The sequence below is a fragment of the Colossoma macropomum genome, unplaced genomic scaffold (genome assembly GCF_904425465.1).
Source record: "Colossoma macropomum unplaced genomic scaffold, Colossoma_macropomum, whole genome shotgun sequence".
Taxonomy (NCBI): Eukaryota; Metazoa; Chordata; class Actinopteri; order Characiformes; family Serrasalmidae; genus Colossoma; species Colossoma macropomum.
Genome location: NW_023494791.1, coordinates 46504810 through 46519729, shown reverse-complemented (window position 1 = coordinate 46519729; position 14920 = coordinate 46504810). Strand labels below are relative to the sequence as shown.

Here is a 14920-nt window from a genome sequence, read left to right as displayed (position 1 = left end):
TAGAATCTGGCCCCTTTAATACTATATTCACATTGCCTTGAGATGAATACAAAGAGCTTCTGTTAAATAATTCAGGTTAAAAATCACTTCTTAAAGGTCAGTTCTATTGGCACATTAGCTAAGCTATTAAATTAGTCAGGTACAAATATCAAGACAAGTCCATTTACCCCCCGTCCATTCCTTCACTATTGCTGTCTGTCCATCCATCTGAAATGAAGCGAGCGTGCAAATGTTCATGCATTGGCACGGCAAATGCATCTTCTTCCAAATGAATGATAACACTCTGGTAGACTGGACAGATCACAGTAGATGCTTAAGCTCATCCAGAGTCTGTAGAGATCAGTGCACCAAAGATAAAGAAACGCCCCCACCAGAGCCATCCTCGTACCAACGGAGGCAGGAAAAGGCTTAAAATAGTTGTACAGTCCTTCACACCTCCATGTGGTCCAGCATCATGGGGCTTTATACTGCCCAATCACAGAGCACAAGCCCAGGCCACAGAGGGGCCAACTATACTGTAGGAGACAGAGGCTGGATGATCTGCCTCACCGCTCATCATCCAGCATCTTCAGAGAGAGAGAGAGAGAGAGAGAGAGAGAGAGAGAGAGAGAGAAGAGAGAGAGAGAGAGAGAGAGAGAGAGAGAGAGAGAGAGAGAGGGAAGAGATTTATATAGAGAGATAGAGAGATGGATAGAGAGACAGAGAGAGTGAGACAGAGAGAAGAGAGAGCGTTTATCTTTCTGATGCCGTCTAGTGTCTGAAGAATTTGAGGTAGACCACAGCTCCCAGTATGGCTAACTCCATGATGATGATGACGCCCAGCAGCAGCTTATTAGTCATCAATCTGTCGTGACAGAGAAACAGTAAGTCACGTACACACAAGCGTAATACAGGATACCCTGGAATTGAGGTGTTGCTCAAAATAGTACATTTTACAATAAACATTAAAAACATACTGTCGCCATTGGAAACAAAACCTCCTAACTCCAACAAGTTAACTTCACAGAAGAAGGAAAAAGTTCTTTTAGGGGAAGTTAATGGTCATTTTGGAGCATTTCTATTGGTGCATTCACCATAAAATTTTAACAGTGTAAAGGGCAGTGGGTGATTTCAAATGATGACAAAAATGAAAAGTGACGGGCTCCCAAGTGGCCCAACTACCTAAGTGTTGGCCCTGTCAATCAGGAGATCACAAGTTCAATGCTTGGTGATGCTACAGCCATCCGTGGCCGGGAGTCCAAGATAGCACAACTGGCCTCGCTCTCTGGTAGGGTGGCCCCCCGTCTCCCCCAATCAATATCGATTCTAAATAAATACGAATGATTTCTTGTATAACTATGTTTTATCACCTGTCTGTAAAGCACTTTGAGCGGCATGAAAAATGCTATATAAATAAAAAATATTAGCATTATTATTATTATTATTAATCACTCAGCACGATGCTAGTCAGCGCAGGCGTCTGTTAGCTGACGTAGCAGATCTGGCGGTTGGCGCTTTCCTCTGAGCGCGCTCAGATGCGGTGGCGCCTCACAGCTCTCAGAGGAAGCCTGTGTTTGCCTTCGTCCTCCTAGCGCTGGTGTTACTGTGTGATTGGGGGAGTCCTAATTAGTGGGTGTAGCTGGATACAACGAAATTAGGGAGAAAATGGAAGGAAAACAAAGAAAAATGACAAAAAAGGAGACCCGAGGTTTTGTACCAAGACCAACGATATGTATGGTACAGTGCAAAAGTCATTTTTTAAAACTTTCCATGCATATTTATCAATATTTATCCTCAACAACTACATATGATACCATTTATTTTTTAATTCGGCATTTAGTTATTCTGCTCTTTGCCTTTATTACAGCTTCCAATTTTAGCAGTACATATTAGTAATGAAACACAGATTCGTGACTGCACTGAGGAAATGAGAACTGGGTTAAAACAAAAATGTTTAAATAGAAAAAATTATAACGTCATCTCACTATCATACAGCACTCAAATTATATGAATATTATATGAATATTTTTATTGCGTGATGATTGCGTTTATCTGCGTGATGATTATGACATCCAAATATTTGTGGACAAGGTCTGAGGTGATTCCCTGAGAATGACCGAGGTATACGCTATAATTTCATCCAATACAATTAAAGCACCGTTTTATGATACTCAGCCTGACAGAGGACACAAAATGAGCAGACTGGTGTTTTTCCACACGCGCAGCGGTTGACGTGTTAGTGATTATTGAGCGTCTCACCGTCGGGACATGGCTCTCAGGATCTTCCTGCTGCGGCTCAGGTTCTCTCCTGTGTTTACCAGCTGAGAGAGCAGAGAGAGAAAGCAGATTAATGATGCCTCTTCCTGTCTGTCCCGGGACACGGTCAACACAAATCTCAGATTAACTCATGTCTCACACCCTCTGCTACTCCAACAGCTCTTTCTTCTGCTTTACAGCTACGTCTACCCACCTGTCTGTCAATCAAATACTACCTCCAAAATAATAAATAAGCAATTATTTATGTCCCAAAAAATGTAACTAATCCTTCTTATCAGAAGCCCCCCTCTCATCTCTGCAGCTGTACCACCTGCTAGCTAACATTAGTTACGCTGAAATGTGGCCAGTTAAGTGCAGACCTAACATTTTTGTAATTGAACAACGCAAATACAGCCACATATAGCTACAAATGCATGAATGCCACAGTATATCCTTCGTATCACCCCTTCACTTAGCTTTAGTTATTACAACATATGTGGAACCATTTTCGTATAAATAATGATATTATAAGCCTGCTGCAGATGAACTACTGCTGCTACTGTCCTTCTTGTTACTTCATTCACTCTCACTTTCAATTTTGATTTTGAACCACGTATAATAATGTAATAATCAATGATCAGTTATTTCAGTCCATTAATGATGGTAATGTTGTTCAAGTCAACATGTGTGAGACTGTTCAAATATCCGCCAGCATTTGTGCTGCTCTCTAAAGTTTCCTAAAGTGTGCACTGATGATAAGGTACACACGCACACACACACACACACACACACACACACGCACACACACACACACTAAACAGCCACCTTTTTCTCACACACATTTACTCAGCTAAACTTGCCAACAGATCCATTTGATTGATGACATGACTGGACCTTTTTCATCTTGTTTTACAGTGAAAAGAATGAGTAAGAAAAGTGACAGCAACAAGTATGTGAACAGGCTAGCCTGCTAACCAGCTTTTCGTCTCACCTATGTCTAAAAAAAAAACGTTAAAATCACACTTTCAACAAACAAAAAAAATCACGTAATAGAATCTACAGAAAACACATAATCAAACTGCTGCAATAACATTTTATTTTTAGTTTTTTGTCTTTTCTCTAAAATAAAAGGCTTCTGTCAGGTTTCTGCACAACACAACACATGTTTGAAGCGAGGACACGTGTCTCTCCCACACTGCTTACTAGCAAATGCTAGCTAGTCTGAAATGTGGCAGGCTTCACTCAACAAAGTGGCCTCGGTCAGTCAGTCAGTCAGTCAGTCAGTGAGCAGAAATGTCTGTTCTAGTGGGTCAGCAAAACTATTATTATTATTATTAGTAGCAGCAGCAGTAGTCATCTCTCACCCTGTCCCTGGTTCGGTCCAGCTGCTCTCTCTGCTCGCCCAGCTCCTCGATGATGTCTGTGCCGATCTGGTCGGTTTCGGCTGCGATGCGGTGGCTGCGCTCGATGCTCTGTGAGGCGTTATTCAGAGACTCCGTGCCCTGGATCAGTAAAGCTCGCTGGGCCTGCAGCTGAGTCTGCACACACACAAAGGCAGCTGTGAGGGAGAGTCTCCACGCTGAAGACAACAGTGTTCAGTGAATTGTCTCCTCTCTCACACATTCTTGCCTTTCATCACTTCAGTTTGATCATATTCAGTTTCCAGCCACTGTTAAACCTCTTCACATTTGGTACTGCAGTCACACAGTGAAGGATACACCTGCCCTACAGGACTGTGTACACTACTAGTCAAAGGATTACAGGAGAAAACAACCTTGAAAGCAGGATTTGATGATTAGCTCTACTTTAAACCATTTGAACAGGTGTGTAACCACTTAATTTTACAGTATGATCTCATGATACAGCATGGTGTTGAACATCTGCCACTCAGACTGTTCAAAATATGCTTAGTTTTTAATAAAAACAGAAATTTTGTACATTTTAGTGAAATCACTACCCAAAGCAGGGGGACCCTAATGTGAAAAGGCTGCAGAAACACAGGCAGCGACTTTTAACCTATACCCACCGCTATACTGAAGAATCTCAGATTTCAAATTTTACTATTTCTTAAACATCACTTTGCAAATATATGATAATGAAAATGAAAATATACATGAAATTCCAGTAACTGTACAACACTCGTCTTACTGTAAATTACACCAGTTGTTGAATTATTGCGTCACTTCTACCAGTTAAAGTTTCCCAGTGTGAGTAACGGTGCTGTGGTGGTGCCACTGCACAATCTCTGGATGTCCTGTAATTAACTGTGAGTAACAGCACTGCGTCCACTGTTTTCTGAGTCACTGCAGAACCAAAACAAATCTATATGTCAGCATTTCCTTGTAAGAGGCCAAAAAACTGAAACTTAAGCTAAATGACCAGTAAACCTCACCCAACTGACCCACTGGAAATGAAGCAACATCTGAAACAGATGCACAACAACGAAAAATATCCTGTTCAACTTCATCATTTTTTAAAGCACTGCGGTCAGTAACAGGCGTAACTACACAGGATATGCTGAGGACAGGTCCTTACAACAAAATAGCCAGTTCTGCCCCCCCTTACATACACTTTTTAAAATGTCTGATTCTGTCCCCTCCACTTTTCAACAATGTCCAAGCTTGTCCCCATCACTTTTCCAAAAATGTCCAAGCTTGTCCCCACCACTTTCCAAAAATGTCCAAGCTTGTCCCCACCACTTTCCAAAAATGTCCAAGCTTGTCCCCACCACTTTCCAAAAATGTCCAAGCTTGTCCCCACCACTTTCCAAAAATGTCCAAGTTTGTCCCCACCACTTTCCAAAAAGTCCAGTGCCCCCCTTTCAAAAATGTCCAAGCTTGTCCCCACCACTTTTCAAAAATGTCCAAGCTTGTCCCCACCACTTTCCAAAAATGTCCAAGTTTGTCCCCACCACTTTCCAAAAATGTCCAAGCTTGTCCCCACCACTTTTCAAAAATGTCCAAGCTTGTCCCCACCACTTTTTAAATGCCCAGTTTTGTCCTCACTACTTTTAAAATGCCAGATTTTGTCCCAACCACATTTTTAAATCCCCAATTTTGTCCCCACTACCATTTCAAATGCTCAGTTTTGTACCCCCACTTTTTCAAAATGCCCAAGTTTGTCCCCCACCACTTTTAAAATGCCCAAGTTTGTCCCCACCACTTTTAAAATGCCCAGGTTTGTCCTCACTGCTTTTTAAAAATGTCTAAATTTGTCTCCACTTTTTAAAATGCCCAAGTTTGTCCGCCCCCAACTTTGTAAATGCTCAGTTCTGTCCCTATTACTTTTAAAAAAGCCAGATTTTGTCCCAACCATTTTTCAAAAAGCTTAATTATGTCCCCACCAATTTTTCAAACACCTGCTTTTGCCCCTACTACTATTTCATATGCCCAATTTTGTCCCCCCACACTTTTTAAACTACCAAAGTTTGTCCCCACCACTTTTTAGAATGCCCATTTGTGTCCCCATCACTATTAAAACGCCCAATTTTGTCCCCACCACATTTTGAAATCCCCAATTTTGTCCCCACCACTTTTTGAAATGCCCACTATTGCCCCAAAACAATTTTTGAAATGCCCAATCTATCTTCACCACTTAAAATAAGAAAAAATACTGCTGTCTGACACCAGTTTGCACTGTATTGTTAACAACTTATCTTGCACAACATTAAGCGCTATAGTGAGTAATAGTGCAGTAATATCCAATCTTGAAGCTGCATGGAACCAAACCTGATTTATCCAGCCAGACAGAAACAACATCTCTCTTCTCAGAAATGGCTCAGACATGCTGTGTGTTGTAACCTGACATGAGCTAATCCTGATAGCACCCATCATGCTGGTTAAAGCTTAAGATGGTTTCAATCAGCCAAGACATGTTTGGTGTCTGAAGTTTGCTTCTTTAGTTCTGTACTGGAGCTACAAGGCTCATGCACCTCACAAAAACTGGGAGATTTATGCCTCAACAATTAGCGCTGTGCTAACTGTGTGCTTAAAGGTGCAGTGTGTAAGATTTACTGGCATTTTGCAACCACCTGATTCCTCCTCCATCACTTGTCCCTTTCCAAGTGTGTAGTAGAACGTACGATGGCTGTCAGGTTTTCTGTCGCTGTCTGTCCTGATTTAGTTTTTCTTCTTGATGTTTTGCTTTTTTGGCGTCGAGGATTCACCCTCTCTTTCTTTCTCTCGTGCTAAATAATAAGTTTGATCCTTCATTTGTGAAAATCTGGGTTCTCAAACTTCCCACAACACAAAATAGCAACCAGTGATTCTTCTTCTTTCTATGTCTTGCAACCTGAGCTACAGAACCACCAAATTCGAGCTGCCACTTCAAGCGTAAAAACGTGAAAGCCGCCCCCTAGAGGCAGTGTTTGGTTTGTCCAATCTGGGCTACTGTAGAAACATGGCGGCCTCTATGTTGATATGAAGAGCTCATTCTAAGATAACAAGATCACAATGAGTCATAGTTATAGGTGATTATACACTAAAGAAAACATGGTTTTGTACGCTGTATTCAATTTCTGCTAATAGATCCCCCTAAATCTCACACACTGCTTTAACCTCTTATGCTCGTAGGTGTATTTCGGTTTTTCCATCTGAATTTACATGCCCGAATCGTAAGGCAAATTATTCAGTAACTGCATGAAACAAATGTAAATTTGGGGTTTTTTTGTAACTGTTCCCCTTAAATGAACAGAAAAAGTGTTTTATGATCATAAACATATGGCTATATGCTTCAAATTTACTGCTGAAAGCCAAAAATCTTAAAAAGTCTTTGTATTTTTTAATAAAAATAACTTTTACAGAGCAGATCACTGAAGAGACGCCATCTGAGATCCAGTTTGTAGCTCAGATTTGTGGAAAAATTGTTCAACTTTCAGTAGAAAAAAAAATTGTGAGCTCAGCTTTTATTATAAAGTTTTAAAATGACTGAATCTATTTGACTGGAAAGAAGACAGTTACAGCTCTCATATGACCCCCACATTTTGAATGAAGCTTATGAAATATGAAAGTTATTAAAATAAAGAATATGACGAAGTGCATTTTGAAACCACCGGATTCCCAAGGAGTTAAATCATTGCATAATTGGTGGCGCAGAAGCTTCCATTACGTCTTAGCTACATTAGCCTCGCAGATCCAGCGCAAAACTAAAGAAGCAGACTTCAAACACCAAACATGCCAAAGTATCACCTAAAACAGACAGAAAGCAAAGACACAGAATGTATTTGCCTGATAGGAATCGCGAGAATCCAGTCCAACACTGTTCATCTGACTTTTAAGGAGGCTTGAACAGACACCCAAGTTCAGTAATGTGTACTCTAGTCTCACAAGCTTGACTTCTGCCCTGTCATCAGAGGGTTGAGCAGGTTTCATCGCTCAGTGTGGCCAAGAACCGCCTACTTTGACAGGACGGGGCAATATGACTGACAAACAAAACAACCAACTGCTGTTCTGTTGCTGGACCAAAGTGGTTTTCCTGAAAATACCTTGTTTTCTTGCTATTAAATGCTTCAGAAAAAAACCTCCCGAAATTCAGAATTTTTTTTAATCCAGCGAATATATAAAGTTTGGGCGCCTCTGGTCAATTGACATACTTTGTTGATTTTCAACAAAGTTAACACATCCTCTACAGCAGAGGTGTCAAACTCAACCAGTAAAAGGACCATATTAAGTCCACTGGCCAGAGAACACCTACGTTTTTATTTCATGTTTTAATTAATGTTGTGCTGTAGAACGAACTGGCACTTGTAGTAGACCTTGAAATATTACATGAATATTTAAAATATTCAAAATGTAAACGTCCCCAGGAGCTCAGTCTTTTAAACCTGCCTATCTGCTTGAACTCGACACCTGGCGTCCTTTCTTTGCTGCAGGTTCATTAAGACTTGGGCTCAGTTTCTGAGCTGACGTTAGGTGTCTACAGTGATTGAACTGCAGCTGAAATGCACCTGGTGTTTTTGGTGATATGACTGATGTGGAACTGTGTAGAATTGTGGTGTAACTACTGTCCCACAGACTGCTGGGGTAGGAGAGTCACGTTGCAGTGCATGCTGGGGACTGTAGTGCAGCGCATTGTGAAACAGGCTAATATTAATAGAAAATTAACCCTCTATTGCATGAATTATTACTTAAACATCATAAAAATGTTTTAATGTGTGTATTATTTAAAATTGCTTAAATAATGAAAATATATATAAAAAAAAACTATATATATTTTTTTTAAGCGGGGTACTTGGTAAAATGCAATCGTAGCACAGCACCAAAAAATCTAAAAAAAACAGGACCATTAAATCTAATTTTTCTCTAAAAACATCCTCTTATTGAAAACAAGACCAAACAAATCCAACTTATACTTAGTAAAATGTATGACCCAATATTTACAAAAATTGGAAACTAATACAATTTCAATTGGAATTTGAAATGTATGGTAATAACAACATCATAAGAATTCCTGGTCATCTGATGTCAAAGTATTTGCCCTTTTTCCACAATTAAATAGGAAAGCACAGATGTAATATTACTGCCTTTTAGTAAACTTAAGATAAAGTCATTGTTGCTATAAGGCACCACCATGCAACAGAGGGTTAAAATAGTCTTTGTGGGCTGGATAGGATCGTGTCACAGGCCGGATCTGGCCCACATGTTTGACACATGGGCTCTACAGAGAACACATCCACGTTTTAATTCAGAATCACTGTTTATTTGCTGAGTTTAACATGTTGGAGAAAAAATAACACACAAAATGTAACCTGTGCAAAAATTATAGCCCTTCTTTTGTTTTTGTTTTTTCCCCCAATATATTAAGTCAACAAATAAAGAGAAATTATGAGCTAAACTTTGGCAGAAAAACGTCATATTCAAGCTTGTGTGTGATGCGTTCACTTAATTTCACTTAGAAAATCAACAAAGCACAATTTGACTGGGTGTTGAAACTTCTGCAGTTGTTGAACTGGTATAAACTGGTGTATGGACACGCAGATAGCCAACCCCAATGTCACTGACAAAATCCTCATCAGTAATTATCAGACGGTCTGTGTTCCTCTGTGGGCGGAGCCTCTGAGGCTGAGACTAGTTATACTCACACTGTGCTCATTCTGTGCCCCATAAACGCTGTGTCTGCCGTCTCCCGGCCGGCCGGAGAAGCCCAGGCCTGTGTCCGAGCGCAGGTCTCGCTGCAGTTTGGCCAGATCTCTGCGGTACAGCCTGATTTTAGTGGACATGGGGTTCCTAAAGGAGGCCGGAGCGCCGAACAGCTCCTGCTCCATCCCCTGCAGCTGAGAGAGGAGTCAACAAAACAGAGAGTCTGAAGAAGCACTCGATAGATACTCCCACCATCAGAACATCCAACTGATCCAACATGAGCTTATCATAAGCGGATGCGCTAATGCTTTGAGCATGTTTATCTTCAAAACTCAGCTTCATGTTCATCAAAGCACTTTTGGTATGAAGACCAGCTTTTGCCTGAACCATGTTTTGAACGTTTTCTTTTCCAAAACTACTGTTAAAGGATAACTCCACCAAACAATTCCTGCATAATTCAGTGTTTAAGATGTAAACAGAGTCATTCAGAGAGGTTTGGTGTGAAACGCTCTGTTCTAGAGAAACTTACTGAGCCAGTGATGTTCACAGTGGTGGTGATAGGAACCAGACATCCGAAGCGTTTAATGCTTCTAAACGTCTGAGACGCTGTTTTATGATAATTTTGAGAAGGTTTTGGCCTAAAATGTATTTTTAAAATCCAGTCATGTAACAGGGGTACATGTAGAACGTCAGTAAAATAGCCCCCAAATAAAACATTTTTTTTTAGATTTTCCACTTTTTTGCCATCATCAACAACATATATAATAAGTCAGAAGACGTGTAGATTCACTGGTGGTTTTGGATAATAAATAAAATGGCTATATTTGTGTTTGTGAGCTGGTAAGTTTCTCTATCATGACCCATTTCACATCAAACCACTCTGAATATCTTTGTCATCTTCATGGCTGAATTACTAAGATTTTTTTTTAAAAATTGGCATAATTTACTTTTGTTAAACGCCCAGGTGGTTAAAACAAGGAGATGTAAGTTGTGGCCTCTGGCTTTTCTCCCAAAGCCTTTCGTCAGTTCTTCCTTCATTTTTGCAATTTTAGATAAACAGCAAAATCTGAACTGTTGTCTATGTAATATGTGAAGTTATAGCAATTCAACATGATCAATTACTTTAAAATTTTGAAAAGCAAAGTGTTGCAGAAAACGTTTAATATACAATCAACTCTGGTTCAGTGTAGTTACTCTGAAAACCTCCACTATAACTGCGACTCTTCCTTCTAAATCATTTAAAACAGCAGTGGATTATATAACCGTCTAAAAACAGAGATAACAGGGCCATGTAGCTTTCAATTAAAGAGCTCTGAGTGCAGCTTAATGGGTTTATGAACCTTTAGTGCCCCCTGGTGGTTAGAGAGGGATTTTCACGGGATTTCAAAAAATTTCAAGAAGTTAGATCTTTTACAATAAACAATAAACTCAAACAACCACTAGAGGTTGTTACCAATCTGTTTTTACACTGCAATACAGAGATGCACTTATATATGAATTACCATGACGATATCTGTGGATATCAAAACATAAACATTCATAAAATGTAGAAACTAACAATTAACATTTATAGAAAAATAAAACTTTCAATCTTACAAATGCAGTAAAATAAATAAAATTAATAAAGTGTAGATATTTTAGTGGAGTCACCTAAATGCTCTGCTCTCCTCTGCTCTTCTGGAGAAATAAATATATGATTCTGATATCATTGTGCATCTTTACTGTAAGATTTAAATGCACTGCAATGGCAGAAATAAACCAGTGCAGTTCATTTCTGACCTAACTGAGTTTTCACTATGGGCTACACAGCTACTAGATAAATAAATTAAAAATTACATTTTGTATGCATAATGTCTAAATCTTAGGAGGCTGGAAATCAGTTAAAGGGTCTGTATGATGAACAAAAACAAATTTTCTTCACTTTTTTTTTTTTAAATAAAAGAGGTTAATTTAGTTGATGCAGTATGTTTAAGCAGTAGAACACAGAGGGAGTGTGTTATCATGAAATAACATCACAGCTGTGATTTGGTCACCGTAGATCATCACAGCCGTGATGTTATTGGCGATAACGCACTCCTCGAGTGTTCTATTGCTTTAATACAACAGTTAAATAAATAAAGTAATAAATTAATAAACTGGGCCGTGAACGCGGCGTTTAATATGTTTTAATGTTCGCAGTTCCTTCACCAAATTATAGTTCCTTAACAAGCAGCTTGTTGCTACGTCAGAGTAACGAGCTCCGCCCACTCGCTGCACAGTCTGCTGTAAGCCCCGCCTTTTGAAGTGCAGACTGAGTCATAAAACTGCCACAATATCAGGTTTAGCTCAGTTTTGTCAATTTTTGCCAGATCAGTATTAATGTTGTTTTGTTCCAGCCAGTCTGTAAAGCATCTCACAGCCCATTTAGTTTGGTGAATGGTATTGGGTTCATTTCTGGCTGATTCCAGATGTTTAGCTGTTCTCCTGTCACAGCTGCCGACTGAAAAGCTGCTCAGTGGTGATGACAGTTTGGGAATTTAGTGTAGTCTCATCTTCAGAGTCTGACCAAATCGGCTGTCGGTCAAATGTGATCTTAAAAGTGTCCGTTTTCTGTTTGTGGCAAAGTAAGAAGTAAAAACGTTCAAATGTCTTGAGCGTCTCCTACAGCTGTCAAAGTCGTCTCAGTGGAGCGATACAGTGTTTGTGAAAAACCTGTGATGTTGTGGCGGAATAACAGCACAGTTAGAAAGCTTCTCAACCCCTTTAGCTTGCGTGGCCGGAACTAACCGTTGTATAAAATGCAGTATAGTATGACCACTGGACAGAATGACCATTCACTCCCCATTACATACAGTCCATATCTGGAAACTATGCTGCAAAACAGACCACTATGTGATGTCATTAAAACCAGCTCAGCTTAAGGAGTGTTTCAGTCCAAACTGCTTTTAGAATGAAAGCTCAATTTAGTGCAGCCAATAAGAACAGAGGTCATTTACATGTAACAGCCTTAAAGGCACAGTCACAAACAAACTGTGTCATGCTAAGGGATAAAGAGAGGATGGAAATTGTCATGTAAAAATTCATTTTCACTGTTTTTGATACATTAAACCTGTGGGCAACACATAAAATGCAAGACGAATGTCCGATATGGCCTCTTTAACGTAATGGTATCATGACAAGCCAGTAAAATAACAAAACAATATAAATAACTACTCAATCTTCTGTAAATGTAGCTGACTTACTACTTCCTCTGCCTCTCCAAGCCGTTCATCAAACACTCTCACCAGCTTCTTCTTCTCCTCTAAGGAAAAAAACATTATATACTTTAATAATCCAAACAAACTCTGTTTTACACCATGAAAACATTACAATCTATAGAATAAAACATAAAAACAAACTACGGCTGTGAGTAAAATACAGATTGTTCTAGACTAAATTAAAAGCATGTTTGATGAAATAAATAAAACCTGTTCAGCAGACTAAAGGTTTAGAACGGCACTATGGTTCAGTCTCCTACATTACTGAGCTGAGGTGGTTAAAGTAGTCTAAATCCAAAGAGAGCTGCTACTTCAAAGAAAAAGGCTCAAACTGGTCTTCTCAGTACATCCAGCATCTACCAGCATTAAAACTGGAGTTTGTTAGACTCTGTTATTCTCTTTTTTGGATCCTTTTGGCCTAAAATAAAATGTTACATCCTGTAGGACACTGTAGCTGCTGTGTGAATTTACTACAGCATTCCTTAAAAAACAGTGCAGGAATTTCTGCAGCATCACTACAGATCTTTTTTTGTTTAATCAACAGAACAGACAGACATTCAACCCAACAAAGCAATTAGAAATTAAATTTGGACGAATATGAACATGAAGAAAACCTACACCGATCAGGCATGACATTCTGACCACCTCCTTGTTTCTACGCTCATTGTCCATTTTATCAGCTCCACTTACTATATAGGTGCACTTTGTAGTTCTACAGTTACAGACTGTAGTCCATCTGTTTCTCTGCATACTTTGTTAGCCCCCTTTTACCCTGTTCTTCAGTGGTCAGGACCCCCATGGACCCTCACAGAGCAGGTACTATTTGGGTGGTGGATCATTCTCAGCACTGCCGTAACACTGATGTGGTGGTGGTGTGTTAGTGTGTGTCGTGCTGGTCTGAGTGGATCAGACACAGCAGTGCTGCTGGAGTTTTTAAACACCTCAGTGTCACTGCTGGACTGAGAATAGTCCACCAACCAAAAATATCCAGCCAACACCGTCCAGTGGGCAGCGTCCTGTGACCACTGATGAAGGACTAGAGGATGACCAACACAAACTGTGCAGCAGCAGATGAGCTATCGTCTCTGACTTTACATCTACATGGTGGACTGACAAGGTAGGAGTGTCTGATAGAGTGGACAGTGAGTGGACACGGTGTTTAAAAACTCCAGCAACACTGCTGTGTCTGATCCACTCGTACCAGCATAACAAACACTAACATACTATACTATAGCAACAAAAAAGGTTGTTCTATAACCATTTTTGGTGCTATATAGAACCATTTTCTAACCAAGGTTCTATATAGAACCATATCAAAACATTTTTCGTCAATCTGAAGAACATTTCACCATGCAAAGAACTATTTAAGCATTTAAATTGTTCTATATGGAACCCAAGGCTTTAAACGGAATCACTGCCTTTACTAAAGAACTCTTGAAGAACCATCATTTTCAAGCATGTGGTCTTGAAGACGAGCTCAAACTCTTCTAAATGATTTTAAAGGAGCTGCTTCCCACACATCATCTATAGTGGTGGGATTCTTCTCCACACATTTTCCACCACAGCCTCACACGATGATCCCAACGGGTTTGGAACAGCGAAGGAATTTTATTTAATGAACTGTCTGGAATACTGTGATTGCGATTTTCCTCCTTTATGTAAACAGACAGGATAAACAGATCAAACACACTGATAAAGAAATGAACAAGAAATAAATGCATGTGAGCAAATCTTTGTGACTGCCAGGTGACATATTATTAGGCATGGTCACAAATTAATATATTGAGGCCACGAGTTACTATCCCGAGGCTACGAATTACTATACTGAGTACACAAATTACTATATTGTGACCATGAACTGACCTATTGAGTACACGAATTACGATTCACGCCACAATTTATTATATTGTGGCCACGAATTTATATACTGAGCACACGAATTACTATCTTGAGGCCACGAATTAATATACTGAAGTCAACTCGTGACCTCGCCCTATTAAAAATAATCACCATATCGCCTGAGGGGCTCTGTACACCCCTGTTAACCACCGTGCACTGTTTATGAGTGATTAAACGCTGATTAAGTGCGTATCTGATATCACCTCCATGACATCGAGTCACCCGATCAGGAATCAGTTTCAGTTCGTCGTATATTGATTTGAACATCTCGTGAAGTTTCTCAAACTCCTCCGACGACATTCTGTCGGTTTTCCTGATCGACAGTTACTTTCGCCGAGAAACGCGACCCAGAATGAAGATTTAAAACGGCCAGAAAGGATATTTTTCAGATAAAAACACAAAATAATGATCAGATTCCGATTCTGCTGCGACAGTAACGATAACAACAAAACCCTTCTTCCTTCATTGGACCTC

At 39.8% G+C, this 14920-nt stretch overlaps 1 protein-coding gene across 1 annotated transcript; it reads right to left on the bottom strand.

The window, feature by feature from the left end:
- vti1b (vesicle transport through interaction with t-SNAREs 1B) lies at positions 1-14920 on the bottom strand. The gene is made up of 6 exons (XM_036575193.1): positions 14650-14920; positions 12533-12591; positions 9314-9505; positions 3600-3773; positions 2239-2300; positions 1-844 (listed from the first exon to the last, which is right to left on the bottom strand). The coding sequence occupies exons 1-6, from the start codon at positions 14744-14746 to the stop codon at positions 751-753; spliced, it is 678 nt and encodes a 225-aa protein (XP_036431086.1). The 5' UTR covers positions 14747-14920; the 3' UTR covers positions 1-750.

Bases quoted from the DNA above. Each gene is read 5' to 3' on its own strand.
- vti1b (XM_036575193.1), bottom strand. From the start codon at position 14,746: ATGTCGTCGGAGGAGTTTGAGAAACTTCACGAGATGTTCAAATCAATA. The intron at 12,592-14,649 runs GTGATATCAGAT...TTTTTTCCTTAG, and splicing joins GGTGACTCGATGTCATGGAG to AGGAGAAGAAGAAGCTGGTG. The intron at 2,301-3,599 runs GTGAGAGATGAC...CTGCTCTCTCAG, and splicing joins TGGACCGAACCAGGGACAGG to CTGGTAAACACAGGAGAGAA.